The 17590-nt window shown below is 46.8% G+C and overlaps 1 protein-coding gene across 1 annotated transcript in view; it reads left to right on the plus strand.

Annotated features, from left to right (window-relative positions):
• Positions 1–9939: 9939 nt before the first annotated feature.
• The window catches only part of LOC119458932 (uncharacterized), a 41460-nt gene continuing 33809 nt past the window's right edge, over positions 9940–17590 (plus strand). The window contains exon 1 of the mRNA XM_037720786.2: positions 9940–10126. Within this exon, the coding sequence (XP_037576714.2) occupies positions 9992–10126 (135 nt within the window). The 5' untranslated portion in view covers positions 9940–9991. The remainder of the gene's footprint in view (positions 10127–17590) is intronic.

Raw genomic sequence — 17590 nt, forward strand, 5'->3', positions numbered from 1 at the left:
CTCTTACAGCAATCCTAATGCTGCCTTGGTGAGTGAAACCTTGGTCGCGAATGAACACCCGCAAAAAATACAGTACTACACGGAGCACCTTGACAAGCTGGTGGTTGCTATAAAAGAAATTGCGCCTTCTCATTCCCTCTATTGACGACTGCTACTTTGTCTCACACAGTGCTTTGTGGCAAACCAATACTGCGAAGAGCTATGAATTGGGCTAGTTGGGGTACATTGATTTTTTCTTGCGCTAAGTACAGTAGGACGTAACAGGGACGAAACGAACACAGAATATGAAGCGGACACGAAGTGACACACGGGAGCGCAAACTACCAACTGGTTTATTGTCACATCATACCACAGTATTTACAGCGCGCAAGGACGTATTGTGACTGCGCGAACTATGCATACAGCAGATGCTTTCAGATCGCTTTCTCACGTTTCTGGTTGTTACGCAAAGAATGCATACACACACAGATTGCACCGATAGAATCACAACAACGAGAAACGTGAGAACGCGATCTCAGAGTATCTGCTGTATCCATAGTTCACGCAGTCGCAATATGTCGTTGCGTGCTTTAAATACTGCAGTATGATCTGACAATAAACCAGTTGGTAGTTTGCGCCTCCGTGTGTCACTTCGTGTCTGCTTCATATTCAGTGTTCGTTTCGTCCCTGTTGCGTCCTACTGTACTTAGCGCAAGAAAAAATCAATACTGCGAATCTTCGCCAACTTTGACCATTTTTTTAAATTCTATAAGTTCTGCAGACATAACGCAACTCCATCACTTGCCTGGATAGTTGGCCGTAAATGTGCCAAAAAAAGTGTTGAATTCGATGGGTCAGTAGTTTCGAAGTGGAACAGGCGCAAACATTGAAAAATGTGCGAAATGTCTTATGTTTGGGCCATTGTAGGTTAGTGATGCCGTCCAGGTAAAAATGCATGCTTGAATTAATTTAGAAGGGTGTGCAAAAGAGATAATATCTGAAAGTTTGATCAGAGCAATTTTTATCTAAGGCGGGAAATAACTTTTTTTTTATGTTGAGCCTACGCAACGTCCCTGGGCGCCGCCCCGTAAGTCAGCTTCACTGCGTCGCGTACTTCTGTGCGCCAAAATGGATGCAGTTTTGTGTTTTCACGTTTCGGCACGCATTCGCAGATTTTCCGCGATGCCGTCGACGAAGTAAGTGTCATAGAAAATGAGAGATGGTTGGTTTATCAACATACTCTTAAATAACGAAAGTGTATAACAAACAATTTATAGCTTTCTTTCTTCTGGGTTTCTGGCTTAACGTGACTCAAGCCGTTCGTGCGTCGGAGCTCACTGCTTCTTTGGTTTCTTATGCTTGGCTCTTCGGCAGAAGTGAACTTTGCTCCGGAGATCGTGTCTCCGACCGAGCGGGCGGGATCCGCGAGTCGTGTTTCGGCCGCATCTCTTGGCAGCACGTGACATGAACATTGCGAGCGAATGATGAGCTTGCTGCTGTGTTGTCATATTTTGCACGAAGTGCCTATGCTCTTATACTGACCACAGGCTGGTCTGTCTTTGACTGCGTACGTTTAACGAAGATTCTAGTTTTTAGCACGATAGCGTTAAAGGCCCCGTGTCGCAGAAAATTCGGCGTCGGTGAGGGCGTCGGCATCCGCGGTTGAGAAAAATCATCCCGAACCACCCCGACCACACAGGCCCTCCGCGTTGCGCAGAGGCGTTAGTGAACTAATTTAATTTCTGAAAGTAAAATTCGTCAGAAAAATTGTAACAGTACGACTTAACCACAACCTACAGTATTGATAGCCTCAGACTGTAATTTGAATATACGAGAAAACATACTTTTCTTACGCGGAAACTCAAACACAAGCCCCTTTTCCAGCATTTCTACCATTCATACAGCGGCGCGCCCCGGTTGGTTCCTTGCAAAAACACAATCCAGATGGCGCTCGCCTCCTCGGCAGCCGTGTGCGGAGGCGAAGTTGGAGAAAAACGAAAGCTGCAGTTGCCGGGAAGCCTGACAAGCAGTCAGGGATCTTTGAATGATATCGCGTTCCACTCTTAAAGGCGAAGCTTAAGTGTTACCGAAATTTTTAACAGAGGCAAGAAGACGATAGTACTGCGGCTCCAAGTGTGGCCGACATGATGGAAGAAAGACGTCGTAGCGGCCTTGCCGATACTTCTGCACCGTAAGCTTGTACCTCTAAAGGTGAGCACCAAGAATTTCAACGCAGTTATATTTCGGGGATTTCGAATGAAACATGCAGTAAGGTATATCTCGGGTCTTCGTCTTCACGAGATGTGCTTGTTTTTTCAACGATTTATAACTATCAAGCAAAATTAGGTTGTCTTCCATTACGCTTGTCCTAGAGCTTCTAATATAAATATATATGTCATGGTGAGATGCAAGAACATGTAATCAATAATTTTTTTTAATTTGTGAATCTGTTCACTACACCTTTTAGTGTAAGCTTTGTCCGACAAACCACTTGCGGAAGCCGTATTTGCGGAGCTAACGTAAGACTCATGGTGCACTATATATTTCTTTTGGAACAGGCTTACAGGAACTTTCTCCGCACATTTATTTCCAATTTAATGCATTTCAGGAAGTCAACTGCCTGCGTGTTCACTGGGCACTAGAGAACACAGTCAAAACAGCAGATCATTAACGTGCTAGATCTCAGCAAAACTGATCGTCGTGTCCTGAAACTAAGGTGTAAACGTACGCAAGACATCTCTACCGTATGCTACCATCACTACACAATGTTTGTGAGACGGTACACAGCTAACTTGGCGCCGAAATGTTGCTATAACCAGTTTCTCGTGCGTGTGAAAAATACGCGTGGGACATGCGTATTTGTTCAGCCACAACATCTGACTTCGACTAATTCGTGGGGAGAGGATGTGCCAGGAGTACAAGCATATATGCTACACTACGTATAAAGCTACAAGCTCTGAAGATGCTCTCCGTTAAAGTGTAGCTCGCTCTGATCCGAGTGAGCCGGACATTGCAGATGAAGACATGAAGGAGACGCTGGCCGCCATAGGTGCGAGTCCTTTAAAAATAAAGCATGGAAAAGAGATTCTGCAGACCGCAGGTGTTTAAAGAGGCAAGGATCATAAGTCGGCGACGGTAGTAAAAAGTGCAACCTCCCGAAATCGCCAGAACGGGGCACACATCCTAAGTGCGACTGCGTCTGTTGTACCTGCACCAATGCATGGATTAGACGTTGCACTGGAATAACAGCTCCCAGTACCAATCGGTAACTTTTGACGCCCTTCAGAAACCTAGTGACCGCCGACCACAGCATTTCCAAATTGCCAGCAACGAGAAAACACAACGCAGCATATGATCTTGCCACGCGCGCGGTTGCCGCATCTTTCCGTTGCCCCAGAGAAGCGCGCGGTGCATTGAAGTGGACTTACGCCTTGGGCTATTGAAGCGGACTTAATTGCATTTTAAGAAATAAATTTCTTTTCTACACCCTTCCAAATGAATTCAAGCATGCATTTTTACTTGGACCGCATCACCAATCTGCATGCGCCTTAACGCCATGTATTTAGCACATTTCAACACGAAAGTGTTTTACACCGGGGTCGGCGATGAACTTCCGTTAGAGGATGTAACGGATGTGACGTTCGGCGCCAACGAGTAAAATATGTTTTAAGGCGAAAGCCTTAGATGATTTCCAGCTGTGTATAAGACATGATTATTACTGGTTAGCCAAGTGATTGATGATTGATTAGTGAGTGGATGTAGGTTGATTAAGGTGGTTTAGGGTGTATTAGGGTGGACTAAGGTGAAATAGAGTCGATTAAGGCTGACTAAGGTCGATTCAGGTGGATTCGGGTGGATTAGGTTGGAGTAAGGAAAGTAAGGTCATTTAGGTGGGTTAAGGTGCATTAAGGAGGATTAGGGTGAATTATGGTTGATTAAGGTGGATGAAGGGGGATTCAAGTAGATTATGGTGGAATAAAGTGGTTTAAGGTGGATTAAGGATGATTAAGGTGGAGTAAATTGATTTACAGCAGGCTTTACAAGGCTTTCGCCTTAGCGTCTCTTAAGTTACAGCTAAGGATACCTAGCACTTTTCTTGATAGGAATAGGACCGCCATCTAGGAGTGGTGAGCCGAAGTGCTGCATTGTGACACTAACGAGTGCGGACAGAGAGCTCTACGGTAGTCAAAGCGCAGCGAAGGCTCCAACGCGGTATGGCCTGGTGTTCGCACTTTACGCACATGGTTTGTCTGGGGCGTCGGGTTAGCCTGTGGCACCTTGTCGCCTACGGAGTGCAGCTTCAACATGCATTAGCAGTGCTTACAGGCCACCTACAGCTTCGCTTGCGATTGCAACAACTAAGAAAACTGCTGCACTAAGCGACGCAGCAAGCCAATGGCGTCGACGGGCGAACGCCTTCTTGCGTTCGCGGCGCACGCTGTGAACTCTGCCAATCGCATTCCTAAAGCTGAGCGCGGCGCAACTCAATTGGCTGCCCGTGACACTACGGAGTCGGATCAAGATGCTCGTACCGTCGCCGAAGCGACTCGGCAGCTGGACACCGCGCGTCAACAGGACGCCGGGCGCCAAGCAAACCTGCAACACGGTCGCCAGCCCGCAAATCATGTGCCTTTCGCTGCAGCAGACCGCCAGTTCACGAAGCAAACATGGAACACCTTCTGTGAAGACACGTTTAACTTTCGTGTTCTACCGATTCCTATGAATGAAGGATCAACCATAACTTTTTCAATGTTTGCGCCTCTTCCACTTCGAAACCATTCACCTATCGACTTCAATACTTTTTTGGCACACTTACTGCCAACAATGCAGCCACGCGATGCAGTTGTAGTACGTCTGTAAACCTTGTATAACTTTGTCAAAATAGCCATTATTGTCGCAGAATCGTGGTATTTCTTCAGCACAAAGCACATTGCCAGACAAAGTAGCGGCCGCCAATAAGAGAGAATAAGAAAGCGCAATTCTTTTTCTAGCCATTAGAAGCTTTTCAAGGCGCTCCATGTAGTATTGTATTTTGGCGGGCGTATTTTCGCAGCTTAGGTTTCATCAAACACGGCAACATTGAAGTCGCTCTAAGAGACAGAAAAAAAGTTATTGTACAAATATTCTACGAGGTTTAAAAGTGCGCCATAATGATTGACCACAATTTTTCGGAGCAGAATCGCAGAGGGTCGAGTGAAATGTCCGAGACGTTTGGCGTGGAATGATCCCCCGTTCCACTTGTGTTAGCATACAGGACAAGTGTAAATACATTCGAGTACAAGAACATCAACGTCCCTTTGTCTAACACTCGCTACTCTTGCGTACATGCATACCTTCACATTAGCATATCCAGGACTCAGTGACCCGCCGCGGTGGCTCAGTCAACTAAGGCGTTGCGCTGCTGAGCACGAGATCGCGGGATCGAATCGCGGCCGCGGCGGCCGCTTTTCAATGGAGGCGAAATGCGAAAACGCCTGTTGTAGTACACGTTAAAGAACCCCAAGTGGTAAAAATTAATCCGGAGCCCTTGACTATGGCGTGCCTCATAATCAGAACTGGTTTTAGCACTTGAAACCCCAGAAAAAAAGAAGGACTGAGTAGCTATACATTTACCTATGAACCGCAACGCGGCGCAGCTTGAAATTTTCGAAATGCCTGTGATGACCCAAGGGCTGACTTGGGCGGCCAATGGGTGAACTGCGTACACTCAGTTATTGTGAAAAACACATGCTAGGGCAGATAATCAGCAGGCTTATACGTATAATTTAACGTTTAAAGTGGTATTTTGTGCTGTGCATGACAGCATTCATGCAAAAGTGTTTTGGCTTCAGAGACAAGTTTTCAGGGTGCCAGTTGAGTGACTTCAATTTTAGTGTAACAGTAGGCTTTACTCACGTGAGAGGTGATTTTGTATAGTTGCTTTCCCTTCTGCGAACGGCACTTCGCGTGAGCGTCCACGCAGTCCACTTCTATCATGGAGGTAACATGCGAAGCAGCATAGAGCTTGTCTCCGCTGGTTAACGGTGCACCATGAAAGTACTCGTCTATTCTTTTAATAGGCGTGAACCCCGCAAAAACTATTTGTGACATCACAGAGGGCCACGCTTGCACTTTCACGTACACGCACGCACAAAAAAATGTCACAGTTTCGCCCTAAGGGCGAAGCAAAGAATGCGATAGCAACACAGCAATGTCATACGAAGTAAGGTGAGCGGCTTTGGTAGCAATAGGAATTGTAGTAAACATGAGCTGATTAGGTAAGCAGGTGTGCTGCGGCGTAAGTAGACCGACATGAAGAGAACTCGATGACCACGAGAAGGCGCGTGTGAAACGGTGGTGTTGATGAGAAGCGCATCCCGTGGGCAGCGCGTGCGAAGGGACACACCTGTAGCGCTGCACTGCCGACCCGGGCAGCATTGCATGTGTAGCGTGCGTTGGAAAATGTGGCCCGACTATTACTAACTGATTGAACAAGCGTGGTGTGAGCGCGCACAAACAAACATGAATAGATCACACTGAATGACTGCAGAAAACGACTGTCAAAACGCTGGCAGCGAGCGCATACGCCGCAGCAACGGGCGAAGGTACGTGCGGTCTATCGCTTCAACGGAAACTGAGCGGCGAATACACGGCGCATAAAGGTCAGAGCCGTGTGGAGATAAGCGACGGTGCGAGCGAGCGACGAGCGCGGTTGTTGGCAGAGTAGAAGTGTCCCCCCCCCCCCCCGCTCCCTCCGGCGCTGGCTTCCCGCTTCCTTGCTTGCGCGTGGGAGATTGAGTGCGTTCGCTCTCCCTGATAGCGCGCGTCCCCGCACGCTTCCGCTCGGGCATACGGCGCGCGGCGAAGATTTTGATCTATACGGAACCTCACGGCGACGGCGACGGCGCCGCCGACGGCAGAAATCCGGTTGAAGTGTCCATATAATTGCTATCACAATAACAGAAAAGACGGCGCATCGCGGATACACGTGCGGCTTTCGGAGACGTGTATACGTAGTTTCGAAATCTCGCGGTTTTCCCACCTTCCCACCTTCCCAGTTTCGCGCCGCCCGCCACATGAGGCGATGAGCATTGCGGCACCGCTGCTGTGCAGCAGCGCCGCCTGTTCACTGTACGGAGCCTGTCGGGGGGGAAAAGATGTCGCGACCATGTCTGCGTGCTCGCGAAACCTCTGGCCCCTATTGGAGCACGACGGCTTGCCTGATTGGCTTCAATAGGCGATTGGTGCAGAAGCCTGCACCAATCGCAGAAGCCTCTCCAATGCAGAATGCAGAAGTCAATGCAGAAGCCTCTCCCACGGGTCCGCGGGCGCCGTGAATGCTGTAGAAACACATTTAAGGAAGGGGTTTTGAGTCGTTTTTGGTGAGCAAGGACACAGCATCCCACGGCGCCACTTCACCACGGAAGACCAGGCTGGTCAGGCAGGCCGTCGACGATCGGTATGACATCGTTGCATGTATAATATGTGTGTGTACAGTTTTAAGGTGCCAAGTTAATGCCAAGTTAAATAAATTTAGTTTCTTCAAATAGTACTTCGTGTTGTCGTCGTACCTGCCGATCTGCACCTGCCACTGCCAGAGCTCATCCCTCTTCATCGTCGTCTCCCTGGTGAGCTAATGCGTCCTAAAGCTAACTGCTGCGTCACTTCGCTACAATAGTACCGCTTCGCTGGTCTTCCATCTCCAACCCAGTGGAAGGGCTGACAGTTTTTGGATTTATCTCTCTTACCTGTGAAAACGGCAGGAACTGATTTCTTCGACCACACGCATCGATAACATACCACTATCTGGTCACATTGTTTTGAGTACTAGACATGGCACGAACAGTCCAGCCGGCACTTTAAGGGAGCTCTATCGTTTATAGCGATAGCAATTATACGGACACTCCAGGCGCATTTCTGCTGTAGCCGTAGTCGTCGTCATCGCCTTGAGGTTCCGTTTGAAGTCCGACTGGCGATAAAGTCATCGCCGTGCGCCGTATGCTGCATGTGCGAGTGAAAGCGCGCGAGGGGAACGGATCATTCCGTCGCGCGAAAGGCCGTGAGGGGATGGGAGGGAAAGAGGGAGGGGGGGCAGCGTTGTGCTTTGGCACCAACGACGTATTTCGCGACCTGGCGCAAGGGGAACTAGCGATCGCGGCTCAATATCGCGCGCGAAAGGAGGAAAACGGGGAGGCAGAATGGGTGGGAGGGGGCGTGGCTTCTACTCCCGCAAGCAACTCCGTACTTTGCGCGGCCGCGCGCGGTCGCGCGCGCCGTAACTTGAAAGCGATCTGCAGACGGCTCCTATCTTTGTGAGTGCTGTGTTTTCGCAGCTCAGTTTCCGTTGAAGCTGTAGACATCATAAATGTCACTCCGCTCGCTGCTGCTGTCACGCTTGGCTTGCTCCCGCCAGCGTTTTGACAGCGAGTGTCCGCGGTTATCGAGTGTGATGTGTTCATGTTTGCTTGTGCGCTATGACGCCATGCTTGGTATTTCAGTTAGTAAGCGAATGTTCCCAAGCTTATACGGCCGATAAAGCTACTATCCTTACTTCGTACAGCTGTCTCCTAATTGCTATCGCAATCGATGCTTCGCCTTTCGGGCGAAACTGCAACTTCTTTAACAGCGAAGCTGTTTTTAGTCGTCCCTTCACCATCTGTCCGGCGTCACGCAGGTGACGTGAACAAGACAAGATGAGAGCCATGCCAGGAGAGGGCAGGTCACGTGACTAGCAGAGGAGAGGCGTGCTGGGGGATTAGGCGACCAATGAGAGGCCGCGCTGGGCGCGAGCAGGAGAGGCGATAAGGAAGATGTTTCTGTGCGGCGCGCTCTTTCGGATAACGCAGACGCGTAGAGCTGCTGCCGGCACCGTCCGCGTTTCCCCGCGTTCGCGCCGAACGCGCGCGGTGTCCGTGACTGCAGCCGATGCCACTGGCGGCGACTCGGCAGGTTTCGACCAAAGAACTGTACACTCATCGAGTAACGTCGGAAGTTGCTGCCTGGTCTCGCCTCGCACCGTTTCAATATAAGTTCCTGTTGTAGCTCTGTGTTTACTTGTGTTTACTTGTGTTTACGCAATTGCATTACGTTCAACACCTGCACATGTAACACTTGTAACACTCGGTGCCACTAACACAGCTTCGCTGTTCGACCATCTTCATGGCGTGGAAGGGCGGCAATTTTTTCTACAAACCACTATTTTAGACACATTGCTTTAGAGGTGCCGCAACGTAGTGGACTTGCATATACGCACCTTATCTTTATCATTATTATTTATCGTTACTTTTTTCCCATCTCTCTTGCCCAGTGCAGAGTAGTGGGTCAGAGAAAGAAGCTTCTGCCTTTGTGTAGGCAAATTCATCTATGCCTCTTGTCTCTCAGTCGCTCTTACCAACAATATACAGTTGAAGCCTGCGGCTGTGTCTTAGAGGAGGGAGATATCGTTAACCTTTTTCACTTGCGACGATCTATTCTGCTTTTAAAAAGCTTCGCGGGTCCACGTAGGGCGAATGGTTTAGCGAGCTGGTTGCTAGGCTGAATTTGATGTCACTCATTAATGTATATTTATTGGTACGTAAAGAACACAGAGGGCACCAGAAATGTCCATTTCCTAGTGACAGCTTAGTCTTGACTAAAATATGAATGACCTCTTCTGGGTTCCATGATGTTTGACAGCGTGAACTTAGACAAAGCAAAAGCAAAAGAGGCCACAAACGGAGACAAGCGCTGGCCAACAAGCGTTTGTCGCCTTTTTCGCCGTCCTTTGTTTAAGTTCGCGCTGTCAAACATCGTGGATCAGCATCAACTGGCCCGGTCGCACAGTTGTTCTTGATCACAGATATTTGAACCTTCCACAAAAACTTTTCACACAATATACTATCTTGACGTCAGGATGGAGAGCACGTCAATGTATTCGCAAAGCGTACTATATTAAAGAGATAACCTATTGAGTACTGTGCGAGCTCACAGCTTTAAATAGCCTATATAAAGTTAGATAAACCCGAACCGCAAACCGTATCTGAACCTCCACGTTATGCGGCGGATTCAAACAAACTTTTTAGACATGATGCTTGTACGTACGCTGCTCCTTGCTATGGCTATGGTTACTTCTGCTGCAACAACAGAGGGTGACTATTACGAGTCTTGGACACCGATTAACATCACAGAGGTAAAAAAAACATCGTTATTTTGTCAGTTAGTGGTATTAAATGTAGAACATACTTTCCTGAGAAATTCGTCATATTGTGTTATCTTAGTGGCACTTATTGGACCATCACTGTTGTTGGTGTTAGTATTATCTTCATCATTCGATCTCATTTCTTCTTTTCATCTTTGTGAATAATGTTTCCTAAGAAATACTGCACTGGTCAGTTTTGTTGTATGCCACCACCGTGAAATTATTCAGGGCCATTATCAATCGCGCATTCAAGAAAACTTGGCCAAAATGCGTCATAAGCGAAAAGTTTGAATTCTACGTGTGAAAGCGGGTCGTGTTACTTTCAAATGCAGCTATAATGGCGCGGTGCCGCCAGGCGTATCGGAAACAAACGACATTGGTGTTTATTTTGACGGCATACCAAGCACAGTGATCTATTCCCATTCAGTGCCTAAGGGGCCGCTCGCTTTTCCCTCTCAATATTGTGCGCCCAGAACTGCCAGATCTGAGCTTTCTCAGCATATGCACTTCGGTGAATGAATTTATAATTACTCGCGAGAGAGAGAGAGAGTATAAGCTGTTACGGATCGTTTTCCAATTATTTCGGCACCCGGATTACGGGACTTGTGCAGAAATTAATAAAATGAACAAAACCAGACGTGTCATGTATCTTGGGAGCTCTTTTCCAACAGTCGGTTCATACGGGATGCGCGCTAGATGCCTGAAGAACTGCACGCGTTATTCTTCTTTTTAAATCTGGCGGTCCTTCGTTAGCTCTACACTACAAATTGACATGATGTAAATTATTGCAGCACACAATAGTATCAACCGTCGTGAAATTTCCAACAGAACCCCAATTTCTTCTTTAGCAACCAGCATGGTTTTCTTCGGCGTCGTTCCTGCAAGACGTAACAATTCGTATTGATAATTGATTTCCTCGAGGCTGTTCATGATTCAGTGAAAATAGATGCTGTAATAATTGATTTTACAAAACCATTTGATAAGGAGGAGGAATAAACATTGATTGATAAGGTTTCGCCCATACGCTTAATAATGTAGCTAATCAATTCTAACAAAGACTGAAGGATTACAAAACAATTCACTAAACTTTAACCAACGCAAGTCAATCAGTGTACGGAAGAGCATACTCATTTCCACTTTCTGATATAAAATCACATGTACCGAAGGGTTCAGAGCTTAGTTTTAGTATATATTAACGATATGCCAAACATTTCTTCTTTTACTATTGGTTAGGCGCAATCGACTATTATATACCCATACATTAGTAACACTGCAAATTAAAACCTATTGCCTAAATCTAAAGTTAGACCACAATAATCGCGCATTTTGGTGTCACCAGTGGCTAATGGGAATTACCATTTCTGAAAAACACGCTATGACGTTTACAAGAATATATCACCCGGAACCGAGCTACTACGCAGTTGCCAGGGAATCGCTATTCAAACTGTATCCACATTCAAGCATCTCGGACTTACTTTACCGTCTGATTTATTCCTCAACGAGCACATCAATTGCATAACTAGTAACTCACCGAAGGCACTGAACTTGATTAACTGCAACCTATATTTGGCCATCTCTTCTACTAATATACTAGCATAATTAAACTTGTCGGTTATAAGACGGAGTATGCCTCATTTTTTAATCAGCATTAGATGTGTCTAATCATTCAACTCGAAGCAATAAAAAATAAAGCAGCAAAATTTTTTGCAATAAAATTATTGCGCAACTACAGTGTCGCAAATATCAAGGAATCGCATTCATTGCCCTGGCTTCAAAATAGCAGAGTGCTAACGCTTTTTTTTTTCACATTTTCATATTCTTTATCACAGTAAATTGCTCTTCCGCAAATTTCACACCAATGCAGATTAATGTGTCTTTCGGCGTTTAGATCAGTGTATTTAAAGTTCAAGATTTTTAGAGCGCAGCTCTTAGGTGCCCGTTCCTGCGGTTGGCGTCGGCGTCGTCCCTGGGCCTCCCTCGTAACCGAGCGAACGAGCACAGCGAAGGATGAAAGAGCGAGCGCGGAGCGCGGATGAAAGAGGGCGATAGCTAAACGAGTGTGAGGAGGAAAGCGGTGGAGGAGGGTATGGCGAAGGCGTGAGAAGAAAAGCGTAATGCCGCGCAAGACGGGCTCTGCGGCGACGATCGCTACGAGATGGCGATCTCGCAATCTCCCGATTCGCGAGGCATTCGCGCCACACTTCGCTCCGTTTGCAACGTGCCGCCCGCGACAGATTGGCCGCGCCAGCCAATATATCGCGATATGAAAACGTGTATACAGCTGCGCTCAAATTTCGCATTAGGGAGTATCGTAATCGTCATCTGTGATTTTCTTGCACGCGCTATGCTGTACCGTCATTCAACCCCTTTTTCGGCAACAGAAATACCTCGAACAGGCAACTAAATTGGCTTGTATCTATCATTTATTATGAAGTTTTAGTTCGCGAGTTGAAACTTTACCTAAGTGTGTCATTATTTGTGTGTGCAGTACTTTAATCCATATGTAGTTGTTTTTTTGTTGTAGCTAGTTCTATCACTAGATCTTACTGACGTTTTTGATTTTACGAGTGCCACTTTAACTTACCCCACCTCCTATGTAATGCCCGAATTCCGGCATTATAATCAACGTAAGTAAACACATATCTAATTAAATACGTAAATCTATCTAAAAATAAATAAATAAAGAGATTATTTTTAGCATTCTGAACACTTTATCGCTATTTAAAGTATCTGCCTCCTTTTTTTTCTATCTCCTTGGTATATGTTGTAGCCCACATAATAATTCGCCTCAAATTAAATCTGGATAGCAAAAGTGCTAGAGACACTTAAGACTGCTTACGTGTGCGAGTTCGAAAGCATAGTAGTCCCTTTGGTGAAACCTTTAGTCAGCCAGATGGATGCGACTTGACGTGTGCAATTACGCACGCACTAGGCACACCTTTAGTCAGCCAGAGCCGTGGATCAGCAGTGGCGTCGGGATCAGGTGGCCCGGGTCGATCCACACCTAAACAGAAGTGTGCAACATTTTTTCTTCAAAGCCATTAATTTACTTTGTTTACATGAACCACCCTAAGAAATGTGATCGTCAATCTGAGCTTTTTAACGTGTTTTAGCTCTTTGCCCCGTCGGACATGCTTGTTGCTTGGTACCATCGTTCGTACACGCCACCGACGACGACGGATTTTCGCTTAAAGCGGCTATAATGCTTTCTTTCTCATAAAAAATTGAGAAGAAATTTGAACCATAGCATTCTTTCAAAATGCCTCTTTTCTTCGGATGCGTAAAAATACTCACCGTATCCGCTTTTTGTTTGAGCCAGATTAAATAGATATTTCACATTCTATAGACTGACTCATCGTTTGATTTTTCACTGGTAGTTGGTGGCTCAGATTCGCCTTTAGGTGACATAACACACAAAAAGAGCGGTGCCATCTATGTATCTCTGTTATGGCATAACGTCTTATACCATAAGGTCACATATAATCATAGAACGCCAATAGACAATAAAACCAAGAAAAACATGGTAATTTGCATGTTTTATTTGAAATGTAGATATAATAAAGTAAAGGAAAATGAAAGTGAACAAAAGAATGATTTGCCGCTAGTGGGATTTGAGCAACGTCTTCGCACTAGGCGTCGATGATCTTACCAATGGAAGTAGCGCAGCGTCGTATTCTCATCCACTTTCTTGATGTGTACTAGGTCTAGCCCTGGGAGTGTTAGGTAGCCAGCGCCACAATTCAAAGCAATGTCGGCGAAGTTACATATGAGCTACAATGTTTACGTTGAGTGGTTTCATCAGAGCAGATACGTTCGCTTAAAGCCGCTTGTCGATGACGTTGTGTGATAAGTGACACATGTAGAATTTGCAGTGAGTCTTTGTCGTTTTTCTATAGCGCTAGTGTATCTCCTTTGTGCTACATATGATTTACTTTTCTTAATGTATGCAATAGGGCACAACATTTATTCTCCACTTGAATGCGCTTCGTGTGTGGAACAATGTGCTGCATTTGTTGTTGTTCTATCTGTTTCCTGTACTGCCTGTCTTGTGCGAATATCAACACTCATCTAAAGGACTCAGTAGCTGATGCTGGCACTCGAATAAAGCACAATAGTATTAAAATTATATCCACCGCCGTAGTGGCGTAGTGCCATTGATGTCGCGCTAGTAGGGCCGAAGAGGCGAAATCAAATCCAGGCCACATTTCGTTGGTGGCAAAATGCAACAAACGCCCGTGTACCGTGCATTGGGTGCCCGAAAAAGAACCCCTGGTTCTTTATGCGATAAAGAACTTATGCAGGAGTCCCCCACTACGACATGCCTCAAAATCATATGATGGTTTTGGAACGTAAAACACCCAGAAGAAAAATAATACTAGGAGTCGTATACCTCTTTCTTTTATTTTTGTTAGCCTTTCATTTCTTTTGTATCTCTAATGCTGTGATGTGAAGAATTTCATTCGTGTTTCTTAGTGCGAGCATAAAGAATAATTTATTACTAACATTGCGCATTTTTCTGCCGACCTCGACGGCAGAAAACTAGGTGGGGTGATAAAGTTAGGAAATTTGCAGGCGCAAGTTTGAATCAGATAGCGCAAGAGAGGCGTAATTGGAGATCGCCTTCGTCCTGTAGTGAACGTAAATATAGGATGATGGTGATGATGATGATGATGATGATGAACATTTCGCATAAATTCACCATGCATGACAATAGTACTTCACCGACGTTGGCTTCGCATCGCTTTTACAAAATCCTTTGATTTCGGCACCAAAAGGGACGATAGTTCTGCGGGTGACCACTGCGGTAGAGAGAGAGAGGGAGAATGTTCTCTATTGAAAAAGCGGAGTGATTAGCAAGAGTATTCCCGCCTACATGCTACTCTGCAGGGAATCGCACGAGAAAGCTATTGAAGACGTTATTTGCCGTTGTCTATGATACAGCGCACTCAGGCATTCACTCGCGACTGCGCTGACCCGTCTCGACGACCGGCCGCTTTCGTAGCACAGCCCTGGAACGCCGGCCCTATACAGTCGTCACACCGCAAGTCGGTGTGACGTTTGCCGTTTTGCGCTCGAGTGGCCTCTTACAGAGTCAACAATTCTCACAGATATTTGCCACCTCCTCTATTTATTTATTTATGTGCATTTCCTTTATCTCTCCTCTATTCCTTCCGTATTTCATTTCCCCTTACCCTTCCCCCCGTGCAGGGTAGCATACCAGAATCTCTTCCAGTTAACCTCCCTGCCTTTCCCATGCCATTTCTCTTTCTCTCTCTATCGCTCTTTAGAGCGAGCAGCCACTATATGACCATGGAAATTAACAGAATTACCATGCATTTACGAAAAGGTGATGAATGATCAAACGTTCAATCATTCGTCCCTCTTTCGTTAAAGTGTGGTACGAATATACGCAAAAGTAAGCTATCCGACATCTCATTGAACCATCGATCGCGTGTAATAATGCGATTAGCATTCTTTGCCTTCTTCAGGCGCTTTGAGCCTCCCTGTCTGTCTATCTGACTATCTATCAGTAGAGTACAGTGGTGAGTCGACGGCAAGGTTGCCTCAATGGAGGCGGGCTGGAGACATTCGAGCGCAGTCGTGTCAGGTCACTCGTTGATGCTCACGGCGAAGGTAGTCGGGCGGCACTCGACAACGGGATATGGGCCGGAGTAGTATGGTTGCAGTGGCTTTCGTACTGCCCATTTGCGCACGAAGACATGGGTAGCAGAGCTGAGTGCCGGAGAAACGTACGAAGCTTTTTTTGTCTCGCGAACGTGTAGGCATGGGGCGAAGCTGGTGGAAAGAGGCTTGCATGTCCGAAATGTAATCGACAGCTGATGGCAAATAAGTTTGATTGATGGTTGCAAAGAAATCGCACGTAAGCTGTAGCTGCGTTCCCTAGACTAACTCAGCACAGCAGCAACCCAGAACGCTCTTGAGTAGGGCTCTGATGCCAAGCAAAACGAGAGGCAGTTGGAGCACCCACTTCTCAGGTGATTCGTGCGCCATCAGCGAGGGCTTGAGGTGGTGGTGAAAACGCTGAACAAGTCCATTAGACTGCGGGTGGTAAGCAGTCGTACGGAGACGCGATTTTTTTTTTTTCGGAGGGGCGGGGAGTACCACCTGGAGTCAGAACAGCGTCCTCTAATCGCAGGCATGTTGACGTGCTCCGGAGGGTACGAAGTTCAGCGTCGTCGTGCTGGTGACGGTCAAGCGGGCAGACGTCAATAAAAAAAGGCTCTTTTGGTCGATTGGAAACTGCATCGACGCGACTGAGGACATCGGCTGGGATGTTGTCAGTGCCCTTGACGTGACAGAATGCGGTTGTGAATTCCAAGATGTAGGAAAGGTGACGACTCTCGTGGGTGTGTAACAGGACGCGCAGCGGCTCATGGTGTACACAAGGGGCTGGTGGTCTGTAAAGCATGAATGGGAGGCCCTCCAGAAAATGACGAAAGTAGCGCACTGCAAGGTAAGCAGCGAGCAACTCGCGGCCAAAGGCGCTGCAGCGAGTCTGCGCAGGCTTCAGCATATTGGAACAAAAAGCGAGTCGCTGCCACGCTCCACTGATGAAATGCTCCAAAATGGCGCTGAAATGATGATGACATTACATCTCGACATGAAGTCATGATGGCAGTAGGTGTGTCTATTTTGGGTGTCTGAGCAGCTTGTTAGCGGTGAGGGTGGGCTTGACACTTGTCATATAGCTTGAGCAGTGTCATAAGTACACTGAAGTTCTTGGTTAGGCTTGGAGCCAAACAGTGCGTCTAGGGGAGCCATGCGTCGGCCACAATTGGGAAAAAAACGTCGGTAGAAATTCACAAACCCGAGAAATTGCCGAACCTTGGTCACTGTGGTCGGCTGAGGAAGGTCTTCGCTTACGCGAATTTTATACGCTAGTGGTTGAATGCCACTGGCGTCGACCAGAAACTTGAGGTCCAGGTGACCAAATTGACTCTTTGCGGCGTCGATAACAACTCCTCGACTTGCAAGGCGAGAAAACAATGACCGCAAGTGTTCCAGATGTTCTTGAACGGAAGGCATCGCGACGCGGAGGTCGTCAATGTGTGCAAAAACGAAAGGCATGCATCGGGTGACGGAATCAATGAAACGATTGGCCAGCGTTCCGTAGGCCAAAGTGTATCCGGTTAAATTTAAAAAAACAAATGGTGTGGTAATCGGTCTGGGGATGTCCTCCTCAACGACAGGTAGCTGGTGATAGGCGTGAATGAGACCGATGGTAGAAACGATAGCCCCGCCGTAGCGCAATGACAATTACCAACATTTCTTTCCAGTGACTTCACAGAAAAGCGAATTTTCTATGACGTATATGATAGTGGAATCGATGCTCTTATTGCAGGGTTCATACGCGCATCCCATTGAGTACAGCTACCTAAGCGCCCGTTAACCACACCCAGATCCGAAAAGTAACAAAGTAAATGCTTTTTTTTT

The sequence above is a fragment of the Dermacentor silvarum genome, chromosome 7 (genome assembly GCF_013339745.2).
Source record: "Dermacentor silvarum isolate Dsil-2018 chromosome 7, BIME_Dsil_1.4, whole genome shotgun sequence".
Taxonomy (NCBI): domain Eukaryota; kingdom Metazoa; phylum Arthropoda; class Arachnida; order Ixodida; family Ixodidae; genus Dermacentor; species Dermacentor silvarum.